The 15,372-nt window shown below is 38.4% G+C and overlaps 1 protein-coding gene across 3 annotated transcripts in view; it reads left to right on the top strand.

The window, feature by feature from the left end:
- Positions 1 to 14,232, top strand: part of LOC104150448 (leucyl and cystinyl aminopeptidase) — a 60,669-nt gene extending 46,437 nt beyond the window's left edge. For all 3 annotated transcript variants that reach the window (XM_068926069.1, XM_068926070.1, XM_068926068.1), the window contains 8 exons: positions 1,006 to 1,094; positions 6,432 to 6,612; positions 7,360 to 7,513; positions 9,063 to 9,247; positions 9,875 to 10,036; positions 10,842 to 10,982; positions 12,012 to 12,093; positions 12,803 to 14,232. In XM_068926069.1, the coding sequence (XP_068782170.1) occupies positions 1,006 to 1,094; positions 6,432 to 6,612; positions 7,360 to 7,513; positions 9,063 to 9,247; positions 9,875 to 10,036; positions 10,842 to 10,982; positions 12,012 to 12,093; positions 12,803 to 12,934 (1,126 nt within the window). In that variant the 3' untranslated portion in view covers positions 12,935 to 14,232. The remainder of the gene's footprint in view (positions 1 to 1,005; positions 1,095 to 6,431; positions 6,613 to 7,359; positions 7,514 to 9,062; positions 9,248 to 9,874; positions 10,037 to 10,841; positions 10,983 to 12,011; positions 12,094 to 12,802) is intronic.
- Positions 14,233 to 15,372: the final 1,140 nt, after the last annotated feature.

The raw sequence follows: 15,372 nt of genomic DNA, 5'->3' as shown, positions 1-15,372 counted from the left end.
GATAATTGCAAAACTGATTTTACTGCAAATTTGCCTAATATCGTGAAACTTAACTGTATGTTGCAGTAGTACATAAGTTTGAATCTTTTGCAATATTAGTGTTCTTATTTAGCTATTTGAATTGTTGATGGGAACTGAAATCTTAATGGGACCTGAGTCCTTTGCATCATCTTACAGAATCGTTCCTGAGAGGAATTTCCCTCTTGAAACGTTGGAAGTTACAGGACTTTGTTTTATTTTTGTTGTGGGGAAGAAGGTTTAACCATGTCTGGTTAAAAGGTTAGGGAAGAAAGGAAGGATTGTTAGGCTTAATTCTTCTTCTAACAGATGTCATTTTGGGGAAAGTGTGAAAATCTTTTCAAGGAGAGAGTTCTGTGTGAATCATTCACAGAAAAGGTCCGTGTCAAAATTGGAATGCATATGTATAATTTGATTTGATATCTCAAATTACGTATTTTTTTCTTAATAGTCAAATTCTTATCATTACAATGCAAGTTAGCATTTACTCTTCCAGCTTGCAGTTTGCTTGAGTCTGTCTTGATAGTATGCAATCTGTTACGGTTTCTGTTAGCATGATTTGGAATTGTAATCGTGAACTTGAATAACATCATTTATAAAAAAAAAAAAAAAAACAAAAAACAAAACCTGTAAAACTTCAAGCAGACGAAACAGTGAATTGAGGCGAAAAGAATATTGGCTGAATATCTTACGTGGCCAGAGATTTCCTGTCCATATGACTTCGGAAAACCTACTTAGGACGTTGGGACTGAGGAAGAAGTACTAGGAATCTTTTCTGCCTCCCAAAGGTGGTGGGAATAAAAAAAAAAATTATTGTTGCGCTTAGATATTGTAGTGATATGAGTTGAGTATATACTTTATCATGTTTCACAGGATGTAGTGGTTCCACTGCTATTAATCTATTAAAATGCTTAAACGGGGAAAAAATAACAATACAAAGATTAATCTCTATATAATATGTCAGTAAACATTTGCTTTCCTTTGCAGTTATCTGTGGCATATTCCTCTCACCTACATAACTAGTAACTGCAACTTTACCCATTGTACTAATGCATATTTACTGGACCAAAAGTCAGGTATGTGACTCAAAAGTAACTTGCTTTTTATAGGTTACTTATCTTTCTCAGCACACACTTAAGATATGAAGGCAAGGAGATATGTAGTGCAAAATAATTTCAGAGACTGTAACTGAGAACAACGCGTCTTAATTGCTGTGGTAGGCTTAACAGCTTTTCACTTTCCATATATACATCTTTTTCACATACACTTTTTTCTGCAGTAGAAATATGAATCCTAAAAAGTTAATCTGTGTGATTTTTTTTTTTTTGATTCAGTCCCGTTTTTTCTCTTCCCCAAGCAATTAGTTACTATACAGTTTTACTCAGTGTTGGGCTAAAATCACGTTGGCCATCTCTGTTGGGTCCACTGACATCAATAGGTCTTTGGTGTTTTATTAAAGCTGATGAGCTGTCTCACTGTCATACATCTGCTGTTGTATCTTTTTCTCCCTCGTTAAATTTACTATTCAGTGCGTTTACCTGACACAATTATTTTTAATTCATAGACATACCTGCCACATGTGCTGTTTGAAATAAAGCTATACAAAATTAAAATCAAATGCTTAGCGCTGAACTTGAAGTTTTTACTGTTTGCTAAATTCACAAACTTCTAGCCCTCTGAAATGGCTTTGGAAGCACTGCAGTTAAAGTAGATAATGTTATTTGTTAATATCATTGTGATGCTGCTTTTACCAAGTGTTCCAAGTCTTTTTGCCTTTTGTCATTTGAGCTGAAGGTTTAGAAAGACTTTTTACACATTATCAGAATGGAAAAACAGAGCTGTTTAATTGTATGAGTTCTGGACTTTACTAAAACTAATGGGTAAGTAACCTGATTTCTTTAGTATTGTTTGACCTGTAAATAGCTCTGCTGGTGGTCTGGTTTGTCATGTAAATTTGGCACTCACTGCAGGAACTTGAGTGTGGAGGCTATCAGAGTAGGAGAGGTGTATAGAGGACAGTTTGAGGTGGAATGGGATTGGTGGGATATTTATTGCACCTTAATGGCATTGCAGGAGCCTACAGATGGACATTTTTGATAGTAGTTATATAATCAACTGAAATGAAGAATTTTGCCTCCTTTATCCCAAAACTTCTTTCTCGCATTTAATTGGTCTTTGGAACTAGAGCGTGGCCTTTCATTCACTTAATGCCATCCCAGTTTCTCTGTCGTGTGTCAGTGCTCTGTGTGTATATATGAAGGTGGGCAGAGAGGAGAGGATGTAGTTTGAAAGGAGTCCTGGACAGAAGGAGGGAAATTGCTTCTTTACATGATGGTCATCGGCCTTTGTTTCTGAAGGTGTGTCTACACAACGCAGCTCAGTTTGTAGCCTGGCTTCCTCAGTGGGCTAGTTGGCTTTGCTTACAATTATGCTGTAAGCCAGCTGATTTTGAAGCATCAGCTCACTAAATACAGTCTTGCGTTACACTTGGAGACATAGTCTATATATAGCTGTATGCAGAAAACTCTGTATCTGCTTTAAAAAAAAAAAAACAACAAAGCAAAAAACTTACCAATTAGACCTGTTAGTAGTGTCTGATTTAATGCAATGTTCCCATCACTTTAAAAAAAAAAAAAAAAAAAAAAAGAAAAAGAAAAAAAATCATCCAGCTTGTGGAAGCTGTTCCACACACACTGTTCCAAAGCCAACTGTCTCTTTAATAGCATCTGCAGCTTGATTGAAGTACTTTAACTTTTTTTCTGTCACTGTTTGTGCAGGCTTCATGGGATCACTTTCACATAAGGCGCACAAGCCGATAGTCCGAGGAACTTCAGTGTTTAAATTCCATTCCTTATCTCTTGGTTCTAATAAATAAAGTATTAGTTTATCTATCAACAAAAAAATCCATGCTGAAGTGTGAGGGTACTGACAAACACTCAGCAACTTTGTGACTAGCACAGCTCATAAAGATATAAATGTGATTGTAGGTTGATGTATATAAAGAGGAACATAACTTTGCTGGTAAGGTTCAGTGTTTGAATTTTAAGTATTCATAGCCAGGTAAGCCAGTTTATACATATAAAAGTGTCACAGGATATTCACTTCTTGCTGTGTTAACTTTAATTGCTGTAGTCTACCTAGGTAGACTATCTCAAGCGGTCAAAATGCTGCTGCTATTGTGAACGTCCGTAAATATTTTGTGTGTGTGTCTGTGAACGCAGGCAGATATATATGCGCACACATGCACAAAGCCAAGCACTATTTTGCAAGTTTGTAACCAAAGAACTGTATCTTAAGCATTTGCACAAATGCAGCAATTATATCAAATTCTAAACATCATAAAATGTCATCAAGAAACAATTAAAGTGGAAGTAGATGTAGAAGTGTCATATAAAAGTTTTTTCTGTAGAAATTTTTGTTTGAAAATAGCACTTACGTAAGAAAACAAAAGTATAAATAATTATTCCAGAGACAAATGAAGCTAAAATTGGTTTTGCAAGTGCAACGCAGCAAAGCAAAATGCATATACCGTTCCACTTCACCATGCTGCTTAGTCACTAAATTAATTGTAAAGGCCACCGATGTTTGAGTCCTAAAAGCTTTTAAAAATGATGACTCTGAATGAAATCTGATCAGTTTTTACTAACTCTGAGATGACAGAGGTCTTCCAGAACTGGGAAGAGTGCAGTCGTCTTGTTCATGAGACTTCACAGCTGAAGCCTAATCTTGAATTGCAACAGGCCGAAATGTTTGGAAATCTTGTATTCAGTCAACCAAGACGCTACTTTCTTTAAACTTATTTCCATATTTTTACAGTGTTTCTCATTAGGTATCTTTATTTAGTATTTAAAAAGTGAACACTGAAACAAGATTTTTATTTTTTTCAGAACTCCATCGACTTTTTTTCTCCCAAGTAACTCTCCTTTCCCCCCCCCGCCCCCCCATATGAACGATTCCATAAAGCGGTGGGGCTTCACGATGCATCTGAATATTCTAATGAGAAATGGCTCCATCGGTTGTTGCGGATGTGGTTTCTTTATTTGTCTCTGTCTCTTTCTTTTGTTTGTTTGTTTATCTCCTCCTCCTCTATTTTGGAGTTCCTACCCTTTTTCTGAAACTCTAATCTGGAACGCGAGCTATGGCTACCTCAGTGTTCTTGGGCCTGAGATGCACCTGTGCTCTTACTCCTACTGTCTTCTGGTTGAGTTCATTAGGAGGCAACAAGATAGGCAGCAGTGAACAGAGGTTTTTCCCTGATGGTGATTAGATCTTAGCACGCCCTGGTGCCCTGCTTTTGTTCATGTCAACAAAATGTTAGTGTCCTCTGTTATGTGATGTAAACGCAGCTGCTTGTATGACAACAGTTGTAAATAAGTCACCAGTACTGCCGCCAGATCCGCATATATACTTCCATCACATAGCTGAGTGAATTTACCAGGTAACTGATACATGTTTCCTCATATGACAGAGGAAGGCTTTTGAGCCCTGGGAAGAGTAAACCACTGCCCACCAGAACGTTCATTCAGCTCTTTACTCTTTCATCATCCGTACCTGAATAACAATTGGGAAAGGGAATGACAGTGAGTAGCCGAAAGATGTTCTGGTCAGTCATTTCTTGCCGTTACTGGACTGAAACAAAATACGTGTCCTGAGGCTGCTTTGCTCTTGGACTGTTGACGTGTCATGTAAAGTTCGTCAGTATTTTGTATTGGACCGAGTTCCTCTTTGTGCCTGTGTGTGGTGATGGCTCTTATCTCACAGTTGAACTCATTCCCTTTGCCGTGAGATCTAGTGGCACATTCTAGCCCTTTACTAGGGTACCTTATACCTCATCTGTAGGATCTTAATAACAGGGCAACAGCTGAAGGCGAAATAGTTTTGCAGCTTAAATAGCTTCTTAGTGAGAGTCCTTCATGCAGGCTTTGACCATTTTTCTTGAAGAAGGCTTTGTCTGAAAAGGTGCGCGACAGGCCGCTTCTAGGCACCATGAGACTTGTGTTCAGCAATTCTAAATGGGATTTAGCTTGTGGCTTGATAATGCTACAGCAGTCCTGCAGTCTTCACGACCTTCCTGTGATTCGATCATATCTTGTCACACAGTATTGTAAGCCTCAGAAATCCAGGTCACTCAAATAATGTTAAGTGTCTAGATTTTTATGCCCCTTTGGAAGGGTGACACTTAAGACAGCGTGTGCATATTTAGTATGAAAGCTCCTACTTACGAATTTGCCTCTTGTGCGTAATTCAGAGTTCTTTATAACTTGCTTGTTGCTGTCCTTTCTTGCTACCTACCTCTTTGATCGGAAAGCATACTTTCATTTTGAAACTTTCATGGTTTAGCCCTTCTCTGAATCACCCAGTGTTATTACTTAGTGAGGTCTCTTACACGTGTGAGCTTAGCTGTACTGAATAAACTACAGTGTGTAATTGCCTAATGTGACTCAGGTGGTAGCTGAGTTGATTCTTGAACTGTCTCTTTGTGATTGCTCTGTACTTCAGGTATGAAAACCTGAGTAACTTAGGTTTCTGCTGAAACGTAAAGCCAGCCAATGGGAAATGGGTGCTCTGGTTTCCTTGAACAAGTTACCTGGCATGATGGAAAATTTGCTGAGGATGTAGCCATCAGTTTTTAAAAATAAACTATTGCCATATTGCAAATGCCTTCCAAGTAAAGCTAACGCATCAATAAAAAGTACGCACATCTTTTTGGGGGGGCTTGTTTTTGCTTTTTGCTTTAATTTTGCCACTGTGATTTCTGGGTGAGGAAAGGGGAAATAAAGGGACTTGGCATACTTCCGTACTTCTACAGTAGTACTTGATTAGCTAGGTTTGCCTTTTGTCTAATTGTTTTTGGTGTTAGGTTCACTGGTGGAATACAAAATAACTGGCACACCATGACTGTAGCATATTATTGCTCACTTAATTCACGTTCTCATCATGCCTGAAGTTTGATTTGCCATGTTGAAATAAGCTTGTCTTCATCTCCAGCATAATAAGCTGTGGCCCATTTATGCCATACAGCCGTCATGAACTAAAACCTCTCTCTCCTCAGTTTCTAGGTAGCGGAGCCTCCCTATTATAGTTGTCCACTGTGTTGTGGCTGCAAGGCATATATGTGCATTATTTGGTTTCTATTCTTCTGTTGTGTTTTAAAGTGCGTAGATAGATCCAACTGGGAGTAGACTTTGATGCTGTTCGTTCAATCAGATCCAGCATTGAAGGAGGAAAAGTACAAGCCAGAATTTTGGCGCATTCACCTGGAACAACGTGGCTTTTACTTCCCCGTAGCAAGGGGAACTGTTGGGCTAGTGGGTGGAAAAGGATTTATTGGTCTTTCAGACTCAGTTGCCTTTAGAGATTTGGAATTGAAGTAAGAGATGCTGAACGTTCGTGTCTGGTTCTCTCTCCGTTAGCTGTCATTGAACTTCCGGAAGAGGTGGAATGGATAAAATTCAACGTGGATATGAGTGGTTATTACATAGTACACTACACTGAAGACTGGAAGACGCTGATTGATCTGCTGAAAAAAAATCACACTGCTCTGAGTGCTAAAGACAGAGCCAATCTGATCAACAATATCTTCAGTCTGGCAGGGTAAGACTTTTGTACTGGAAAACACAGTTAATGTTTAAGTTTTTTCCGAGTCAAAGAAGATCAGACTTGGGTCAGAGAAGACTGCTTCATGGAAGCTTTAATTTAGTCTTCATTAGCCCATTGAAACTGCTCCCTATTCAGTAAAAGTAACTTTTAAAGTTATTTCCCTGAAGCTTCTGTGTCAATGTTAGATATTACCTCCCTGTTCTTAGTAGCAGCATCCATTTCTTTGCATCTCAAAGAGCATGTGGTAGTTTCTGTTGCTGTTTTCTTTGGTATCTGCTTAGTATGCTGTTCTTCTGCACTCTCTCCGTGAGTGTCCCATCTTAGAGAAATAAGCTATTTGCCTCTAAAACTTTTACTGGCTCCCTCTCTTGTCTCTCACCATTGGCTCCGCAACCCAGGTAAGGTTGAATATTCTGGATAACCTCTTCAATCACTGCTTCTTATGTCTGGTTATCCTAATTTATGGTAGATGTTTTCAGTCATCTTTTTCATGCCTTCTTAGTTTCTGTTAACTGAGGCATGTTAGCGGCCATTGTTGCGGTCTTTGTATTAACACAAGAATATGAAAATGTCCGCATCTCAGCGGTTTCTTACATTACTGCTTCTGCTCACCTATCCCTCTCAACATAGTTGAGGTTATTATGACTTGTATAAGATAGGTAGTATCCCTTCTGATCTTGTTTCAGGGAGCGCTTTTGTTCAAGAACCCATTTTTATTTTCTGTGCTTGTTAACCTTATAGTCTAGGAAAAGAGTCTCTGAAAAAGGCCTTTGAGCTGATCGATTACCTCGAGAAAGAGAGCAGCCCTGCACCACTCACTCAAGCTTTGTTTCAGATGAGTCTTATTTACAACCTCTTAGAGAAAAGGGGTGAACAGCTGGCGGCACGAGTAATGGTATGTCTTAGTTTTTGGTAAATCGCTGTTTGAAATGATTTGCTGTAATGTTCATTCACAGTTAAATTATCTATTTCAGTGTTTGTTGTTGAACAAATTATTCAAAAATCTGGTTAAGTTGGATTTGGATTTTAGATTGTTGCCGAGCTTGCCTGCTTTTGTTAAGTAGCGACGGTCTCTTACTGAGATGCTAAATTTTCTGGACTGACTTTTTTTTTTCTTCGGTGTTCTGTAGGACTTGTAGTGGGTACCTAGTGATGCCTCAGTATTTACTACAGTGGCTGTAAAGGTCAGTGTAGTTGTCATGGATCAAGATCCATGATGTTTTCAAGTACAAAGAAGAGAAGAAAATAGCTCTTTCAGTGTTACTTTAGAAAGTCATTAAAGTGACTGGAGTTGGTAGAGCTAGTTGCTTTGTATAGAGAGAATGCAAAAAAAAAAAAAATCCACCGTATTTGATGTAAAAAATAGAAGTGCATGAATGGTTGTCATTGTCCCATTGCAGCTGGGGAAATAGATGAACATCCAGCGCTACAGACTTAGCAGTGAAATAAACATTGTAGTCTCAGTTCTTGCTGTGGAAATGTGTGTCACTTTCCATTCTGCCTTGTTATTTTGAAGCCTCCTTTCCATATTCATCCGCTGATTTTAAAAGGTGCTTACTGCTTTGTGCTGTAGAACATCAGCAAAGGGATTTAGTCTTGAATGCAAGTTTTTAAACGCCCAGATAGAATAGTGGATATCCTTATTTATATTCCAGGTAAAGGTGAAATATAAGTGCTTAAGGAAACTCGGCAAAGAACCAGAAAGCTACAAATTACATGCTGTGAAAAGTGGTGCAAGCTGTGGTTTGCTTGCAGTGTGTATTAGATTGTAATAGTTGAATTTGACTTGGCTAAACGTAGCCCCTAACATAAAGCTCATCCTAGCAGCCACGTTAGTGAGTGTCAGCCGAGACGCGGTAGCTAGCAGGCACCTGGCTGTGTTTGTGGCAAGCTACAAAGCTACAGCTATGAGTGGTGGGCAGCCCAAAGATAAAGGTTGGTTTGTTTGCCTTAAACTAAGGTGTGTTAACTGTGGTTTGCTCAAGTTAAAAGCACTTGTAAGCAGACAGAAGTTGCAGTTAGTTGAGGTAGTAAGCTGACTGTGAGTCTCAGGATCTCAGAGCGTGGACAAGTAGGTATGTTTGCTCAGAAAACACGTATTGCCTCTCTTTAGCACCTGATAGAGAGGCTATGCTTAAGGTAAAGTTGAGTTTAACTACTACCGTCTTTCTGTGAACAGTAGTTCAAGGAGCAGTGTTCCATTTACATATGCAACTCAAGGCATTGACCTGGCATCTCTTTCAGGTGTATGTGGTGCCTGGCATTTATTTATGTAGGCAGTAACATATGGTATATGTTAATTGAAATAGGAAGATGAAAATCTACTATGTTGAATTTACACAGTTTTAAAACTTCCTGGGTTTTTTTGCTGCTTTTGTATACGGAAAATTCTCTTGGGAAGAATTAGGTTCTTATCCTGTTGCTAATCATGTTTCCTCCTTTAGCATAGAATAGAACATCTACTTGGAAATAAAATTGATCAGCAAACTTGGACTGATGATGGGACCCTATCTGAACGAGAGCTGCGGGCAACACTGCTAGCTTTTGCCTGCGCTCATGATATGCGAAACTGTAGAGTGACTGCCACTGAGATGTTTAAGAAGTGGATGAGTTCTAATGGCACAACGAGGTACTACAAAAATTAGCCTGATGCTCCTTTTATCGATCTGTTTTGCTGTTGCCTCCCCACCGTGTTTTGCACGAAGATATGAACACTGATAGGTCACTTTGTTCTGTCTTTTACTGTTCTTCATCTAAAAGTAATTGCTGCTTTAAGATGAGAGGGAAAACTGTGCTAGAACTTAAAACTTTGTCTGCAGTGTTATTGAGTGTGACTGCGAGACCAGCGGCAAATTGTTTCCATCTGCATTTCCTAAGCTGCATGCTCAAGGAGAATTACATAGTAGCAGCATCAAAGTTAACCTTTTTCTCTTGCAGAACTCTCTCTGCTCTGGGTTCACGTGGATTTTGTGCCACAGAAAACTATTCAGATTCTTGTACCATTTACTGTGCTTTCATGTGAATAACGTAATTTGTTTTCTCCTAGTGAGTTAAACTACTAGAATGGCATGAATTCCTTTTTTCCAGCAAACTTACTGTCGCTACAGAATTAAATTGCTCTAACGAGAGGCATCTCTTCCAGTATTTCTGCCTAACTTTTATTTTGTGACTTTTTCCTTTCTTTCCCAAATAATTGGGTTTTTTTCCCTCCCTCCCCCTCCTCCCCATGCCTTTTTCCCCCTGTTTGTCACCGTAGTCTGCCTAGTGATGTTATGAAAGCCATATTTGCAGCTGGAGCCAAAACTAATGATGGCTGGGAATTCCTCTTAAAGATGTACTCCTCTTCAGTTTCTGAAGCAGAAAAGAACAAAATGATTGAAGCTTTGGCCAGCACAGATGATGTCAGAAAGCTGATCTGGTATGGAACAGCCAAAAAGTTATTTCCCATGTAAATTTAAAGTGTTAGAATCTTCCTTGAAAGAATGAATTGTGGTCTTTGTTGTTGCAGAATAAAATTCTGAAAGAAAATCTAGCTAGATGTTTTGCATAGCCTCCCATAAACATCAAGAGTGTGATGCTTGCCCTTACAAATGATTTATGTAACAGAGTAATTCAGAAAGTCAAATTCTGCACAGTTTGGAACATGCACAAAGAGAAAACAAAAACAATTGGAGTTAAAAGCCTTGCATTGCTGGAATGGTAACACAGTTGCAGATTGTTCTATTGAGTCTTCAGAGACTGGTATGTCTTTATAACCAGGACAATAACTAGGATTTTTTAAAATTTCGGTGGGTGAAATTTTCGCCTTGTGTTGTGCTCCAACACCTGTCATAAGACCAAATCTCAATGCTACATGGAGGACACCAGAAGCGTCCTAGTGGGTGATTCTTGTAAAAGCTTTCCTCTTTTGACTTGTGCATGAATTATATTTTTTTTCATAAGTTGTGAGAATTTACTGCATCTTTTCAAAAAAGAGTGAAAATTTAGATACTTAGTTTAGAGCTAAGACCGTTCTAATACTGGGAAACTCAAGGTAAATGAGTATAGTGAGTATAAATTGGAGCATCAGTGTGCTACAGATGCCAGAAGTCGTTAGGTATTTGGTCTATTAAAGAATCTTCTTCATATGGTTCTCTGAATACTCCTGAATTAAAGGAAATCACGAATGGATTAGGGTTTTTTTGTTTTGTTTTCCTGTCCCTCTTCATAGCTTTGTCTTTTAGGTTAATGCAGAACAGCCTTGAGGGCGAAGTCATAAGGGCGCAGGAGCTTTCACATATCATAGCAACTGTTAGCCAGAGTTTGCCTGGATATTTGCTGGCCTGGGACTTTGTTAAAGAGAACTGGGAAAAGCTTACACGAAAGTAAGATTATTATTATTTTTTTTAATGTACCTGAAACTTTATACTCTCAGTGACAAAAGGACCTGTTTCTTTTAAGTGCCTAATAACAAATAGTTGGCTTCATATGAGTAGCCTTGGAGTAAGATGTGAAAGCATGTTTTAAAATACATTTTTTTCAGAAAGAAGATGGAGCATAAATTTTTAAATATTTTGATAGTTGATGGGACTTTGGTGCCCGAGTCTTGTACTCGCATTAGAAAACCTTGATGTGAACTCCTGTTAAAAGGGTACCATCTCTAAAACAACTGTTGCAGATGCAGAATTTGCATGGATCAAATACATTCAAAAGCAGACCCATGGAGTTGACTCAGCATGCATTTCTTCTATCTTTTTAGAGCAATTCCAAAGCCAAACAACAAGAAAATCCATCTTGCCTTAGAAATAATGTTCTCCTTAATGGGTCTTGCTGGCTACCCAGCAGGAGAGCTGTCCTGTGAGTCTTCAGAAAACTAACAGTGCTTGGAAAGCTTGTATTCTGAGTCTTAATTTTGATTTGGAATAGCTTCATGTTACTTTAGGAAAAAAAAGAAAAAAAAAAGCCACAAACAAAAAACCAAAAACCTTCTGCTGCATGAAAATTCCTGTTCTACCAAGCTTTTAATAGTCAGTATGACAAAAAATTACTGTTGTTGAAATGAAATCTGGGGGTGAATTTGATTATTGTCAAGTTTTGGAATACATCCCACAAATGCAGGTTTTGATATTCAGTATGGGGTGTCTTTAGCCCTTTAGTTTTGGAGCTGGGGTAGAAGTTTGAAGAGTTTGCATGTCCTTAGCTCTAAAGCTCAATTTTTAGGGGAGTGAAGGCTCTTCAGGCTTGGGCTTCTGAAAGCTCCTATCTCTTTCAAAAATGAGTTGTGAAAACTTAATTAAGTGCTTTCAATAGTTTCCAGCTCTAAAACAAAAAGCTGAGAGTAAGAATGTGTACATGTTCTGAACTTGCATCTTAAAGTGGCTCCTAGGTGTTTTCTTCTGTGTTTTGTATTTCAGGTTTCACCTAGGCTCATACACTATCCAGAATATCGTTAGTTGGTCAACTTGTCAGTTTTCCACAAAGGCACATCTGCTTGAGGTTGGTGGCGTGAACTACCAGAAAGTGTTACTTACTATAGTACTAAAGCTGTGCATTTCAGTTAATTGAGAAATGAGGAAAACGCATATTTTTACCATCTTTAAGGCCTTTTCACACGGATACACAGCTATAGCTATCCTTTTTTCCTAAGTGGGAAATACATCTATAAGCTTGTTGAAGGTTACATGTTGAACCTGTGACAGAGTTGGGAATATTTATTTTGGTTTCCTGTTCAATAGAGCAGTCTCCCGTAATAGAGATAATGAGTTTCGGGCATAGATTTTGTAAACAAGCTATGCTTTCTCCATCTCTGAAATCAGATGGAAGGCGATAAATATTGCTGTATTTTATTTTGACTGTTGGTGACCTCAAGGAGCTAGTGTGGCAATTGAGGATCAGTTAAGATCTGCGATACCTCAGGCATCTCTGTCTCCCCTCTGTGTTCCCCCTTCCCAGGGGTCGGTGAGGTTCAGGGGTCAATAATGGTCTGTGGTTTAGCCTAATATTTTCACTCAGGTAATTTTGTTATTGCTACAGTTTCCGTGAAGGATGATCTCCTTGCGTTTTGGGAATCCCCCTGCTACTGCAGGATAGAAGGTTCCCCGTTTTCTGCATGCGCTTGTAGCCTTTGCTTTTGAAACTATTTGTGTGGCCTACGCTAGCTTCAATTAGAATATGTTCGTTCTTTCTTTCTTTTCTTGTTGTGCAGGTGAAGACATTTTTTGAGTCACGATCAGAGGAGAGTTCTCAACTGCATTGTGTAAAAGAGGCAATTGATACAATTCAGCTCAATATCCAGTGGATGGAGAGGAATTTAGCAAAACTACAGGAATGGCTATAGTGAATGAACATACTGCTGTGGTTTTCCAGCCATTCAGGATATTTGTGGACTGTTGCTCTGTTACTTTTGCAAAAGCCAGAGTGAAACCAGGCATTGCTGCAACATCGTTTGCACTATTAGGGAGTCTAGATAGCTCAGGGCACATCTCACGTAAGTTTTGTTTTTCCTTGGAGCATTTATGGGCAGGATGTAAGTATTTATTCTGAAACTATTTTAATCTGTAGACCAAACATCTGCATAAATGATGATGCATAATTTTATATTTGAAACATGCGCCCTTTCATTTGGAATCATGTTGTAGTTTTTCAGCAGTGAGTAAATACTGACAGAGGCAGAAAAAAGCAAGATTTACCATGCAAACTGTTCTTTCTTTGCAGACTTCTGGTTCAGCAATAGGGTTTTTAAATGCAAAAATGTAAGTAGTTTTTACATTTGTAGATACAGTAGCTGTTGTGGAACAGAATCATACCTTATAAGATCCATTAATACTTACATAATTAAGGTGCGCCAGTTTGAGGGGAGATGAAGTTTTGGATGTGCTTCAAATTTTGATTTTTAAAAAGGTTCTCTAGAATTTACACAAATCATAGGAAAGAGCAATATAGCATTCTAAGCAATGTACGCTTTCGTCTGTAAAGTGGCTGAGTATTAATATTACATACGGAGAAGTGAAAAGCCAAGGAGCAGAAACGTTTTGGAGGTGGGATTTCCAGAAGCACCTAGGTGACCTTGGGATTTTTACTCTGAATTGATTAAACGTTTTTGAGAATCTCCTCTTTAATCATTAGATTGTAATTAATGTTGCTATGTTGATCTCTTTGAGCAACAGCAGAAATCTGCTGTGGGAAGTTGCTCCAGGCTGGTTCATCTGTTAGACTGACTACTGATTTGTTCACTTTTGACTACTGATTTTTAATTTCTTCACTTGTTGCAGAGAGTCTGCAATTAGTAGATGTGTATCAGCCACTTAATTTAGGTAAGCTTCTGCTTTTTTCCTTAACCTGTGACCTCCCATGTCACTAGTTTAATTTGTGTGCATAGCTTACTTTGTATAGCATAGCATTAGGAAAGCTCCTCATTTGGATTTTAATGGTATATTCTCCTACTCTCTTGAAAAACCCCAGGGGACAAATCTTCAAACTGTTCTGAAGAAAGGGATCTAAAAAAAAAAAAAAAAAAAAAGGGCAAAAAATCTGCAGTACAATCTGCCTCTGTCTAAAAACAGTTAACATGGCCATTTCTTAGGCATGACATGTACATGCAACCTATGCAAGAATAAACCTACTTGTTTATCTGAAGAGCTGATATTTTTAAATGTTCATTTCACTACGGATGTACCTTTTGTGGATTTGTGCACATGTTTAAACCTGCTTTACCTTATCACGGTCCAATTATGTGGTCAGTTTTAAAGTAGTATAAAAGCACTGACAATTAAAAGTGGAGTTTTTTGAACTAAGTGGATTTATTTTCAGCCAGTGTAACTTCTGAGGAAGACGGTAGTTTGATTCAAAGTTAAATTATTGGACTTAAAAATTTACCAGAGGATAACGTAAGCTGCGTAGTTTCACTTACGAAACCGCGGCATTGGCTATTCATTTGATTAGCCAAAATTGTCAGCTATGAGCGCTTAAGCCACGCCACGCTGTTCCCCTCTTTTCTGAATATGTCAGAAGTCCTGGAAAACAAAAATTTCTCAACTTGTCACCAGCTTCGATTTTGGTGACTTTGTTACAAAATCGTCAGAAAGAATGTGAGACCTTGAGAGCGCACGAAATACTTGTTTGCCAAAGAGGTCCAGAAATTAGCCTATTCTGCGTGCACCAAAGAAGGAATTGGCTGTGTGAGGACTAAAAGTAGATCATGCTTCCTTACAATTATGGGATTAGATTTTTAATTAATTTTGTTCTTGGATTGTTTGTACTAACTGCCACGTTTTTTTTCCTTTCCTTTTTTTTAACCTTTGGACTCTACAGAACTATTTTAGTTCCATCTTTGTATGTACATAGTTGGCATGTATTTTTCTTTATAGTCACTTCATTCTAAATGACAGTAGTGAACTCCTTACACATGTTTTACCTCATCCCTGCCTGCAGTACTGAGGTATGTGAATTTCAAACAGAGACTGGAGAAAGATCCCATCCTCCTCCTGTGTTCCACTGTGGGATTTAAAAATGTACCATTGTATTCAAAAGCTTTATTGGTAATGAACCCTTTGTAAGGAAATAACATGCAGCTGAGTTTTAGACGGGAGATGATAAAAAAAAAAAAAAAAAAAAAAGTTTGGTAGGTTGGGAGGTTTGAGTGGGTGTGGCGTGGGGTGGGGGGAGGTTATTTTGTTGTTGTTTTCCTCCCAGTAGTTTGTAAGTAACCTTTTTGGTATACAGATGATGTTGCAGGCGTTTCAGTGTGAGTTATAGAGTGCTTTCAAATTATTTTTC

The sequence above is a fragment of the Struthio camelus genome, chromosome W (genome assembly GCF_040807025.1).
Source record: "Struthio camelus isolate bStrCam1 chromosome W, bStrCam1.hap1, whole genome shotgun sequence".
NCBI classification, from domain to species: domain Eukaryota; kingdom Metazoa; phylum Chordata; class Aves; order Struthioniformes; family Struthionidae; genus Struthio; species Struthio camelus.
The sequence above is the reverse complement of the archived record's forward strand: the minus strand, read 5'-3'. Positions and strand labels throughout refer to the sequence as shown.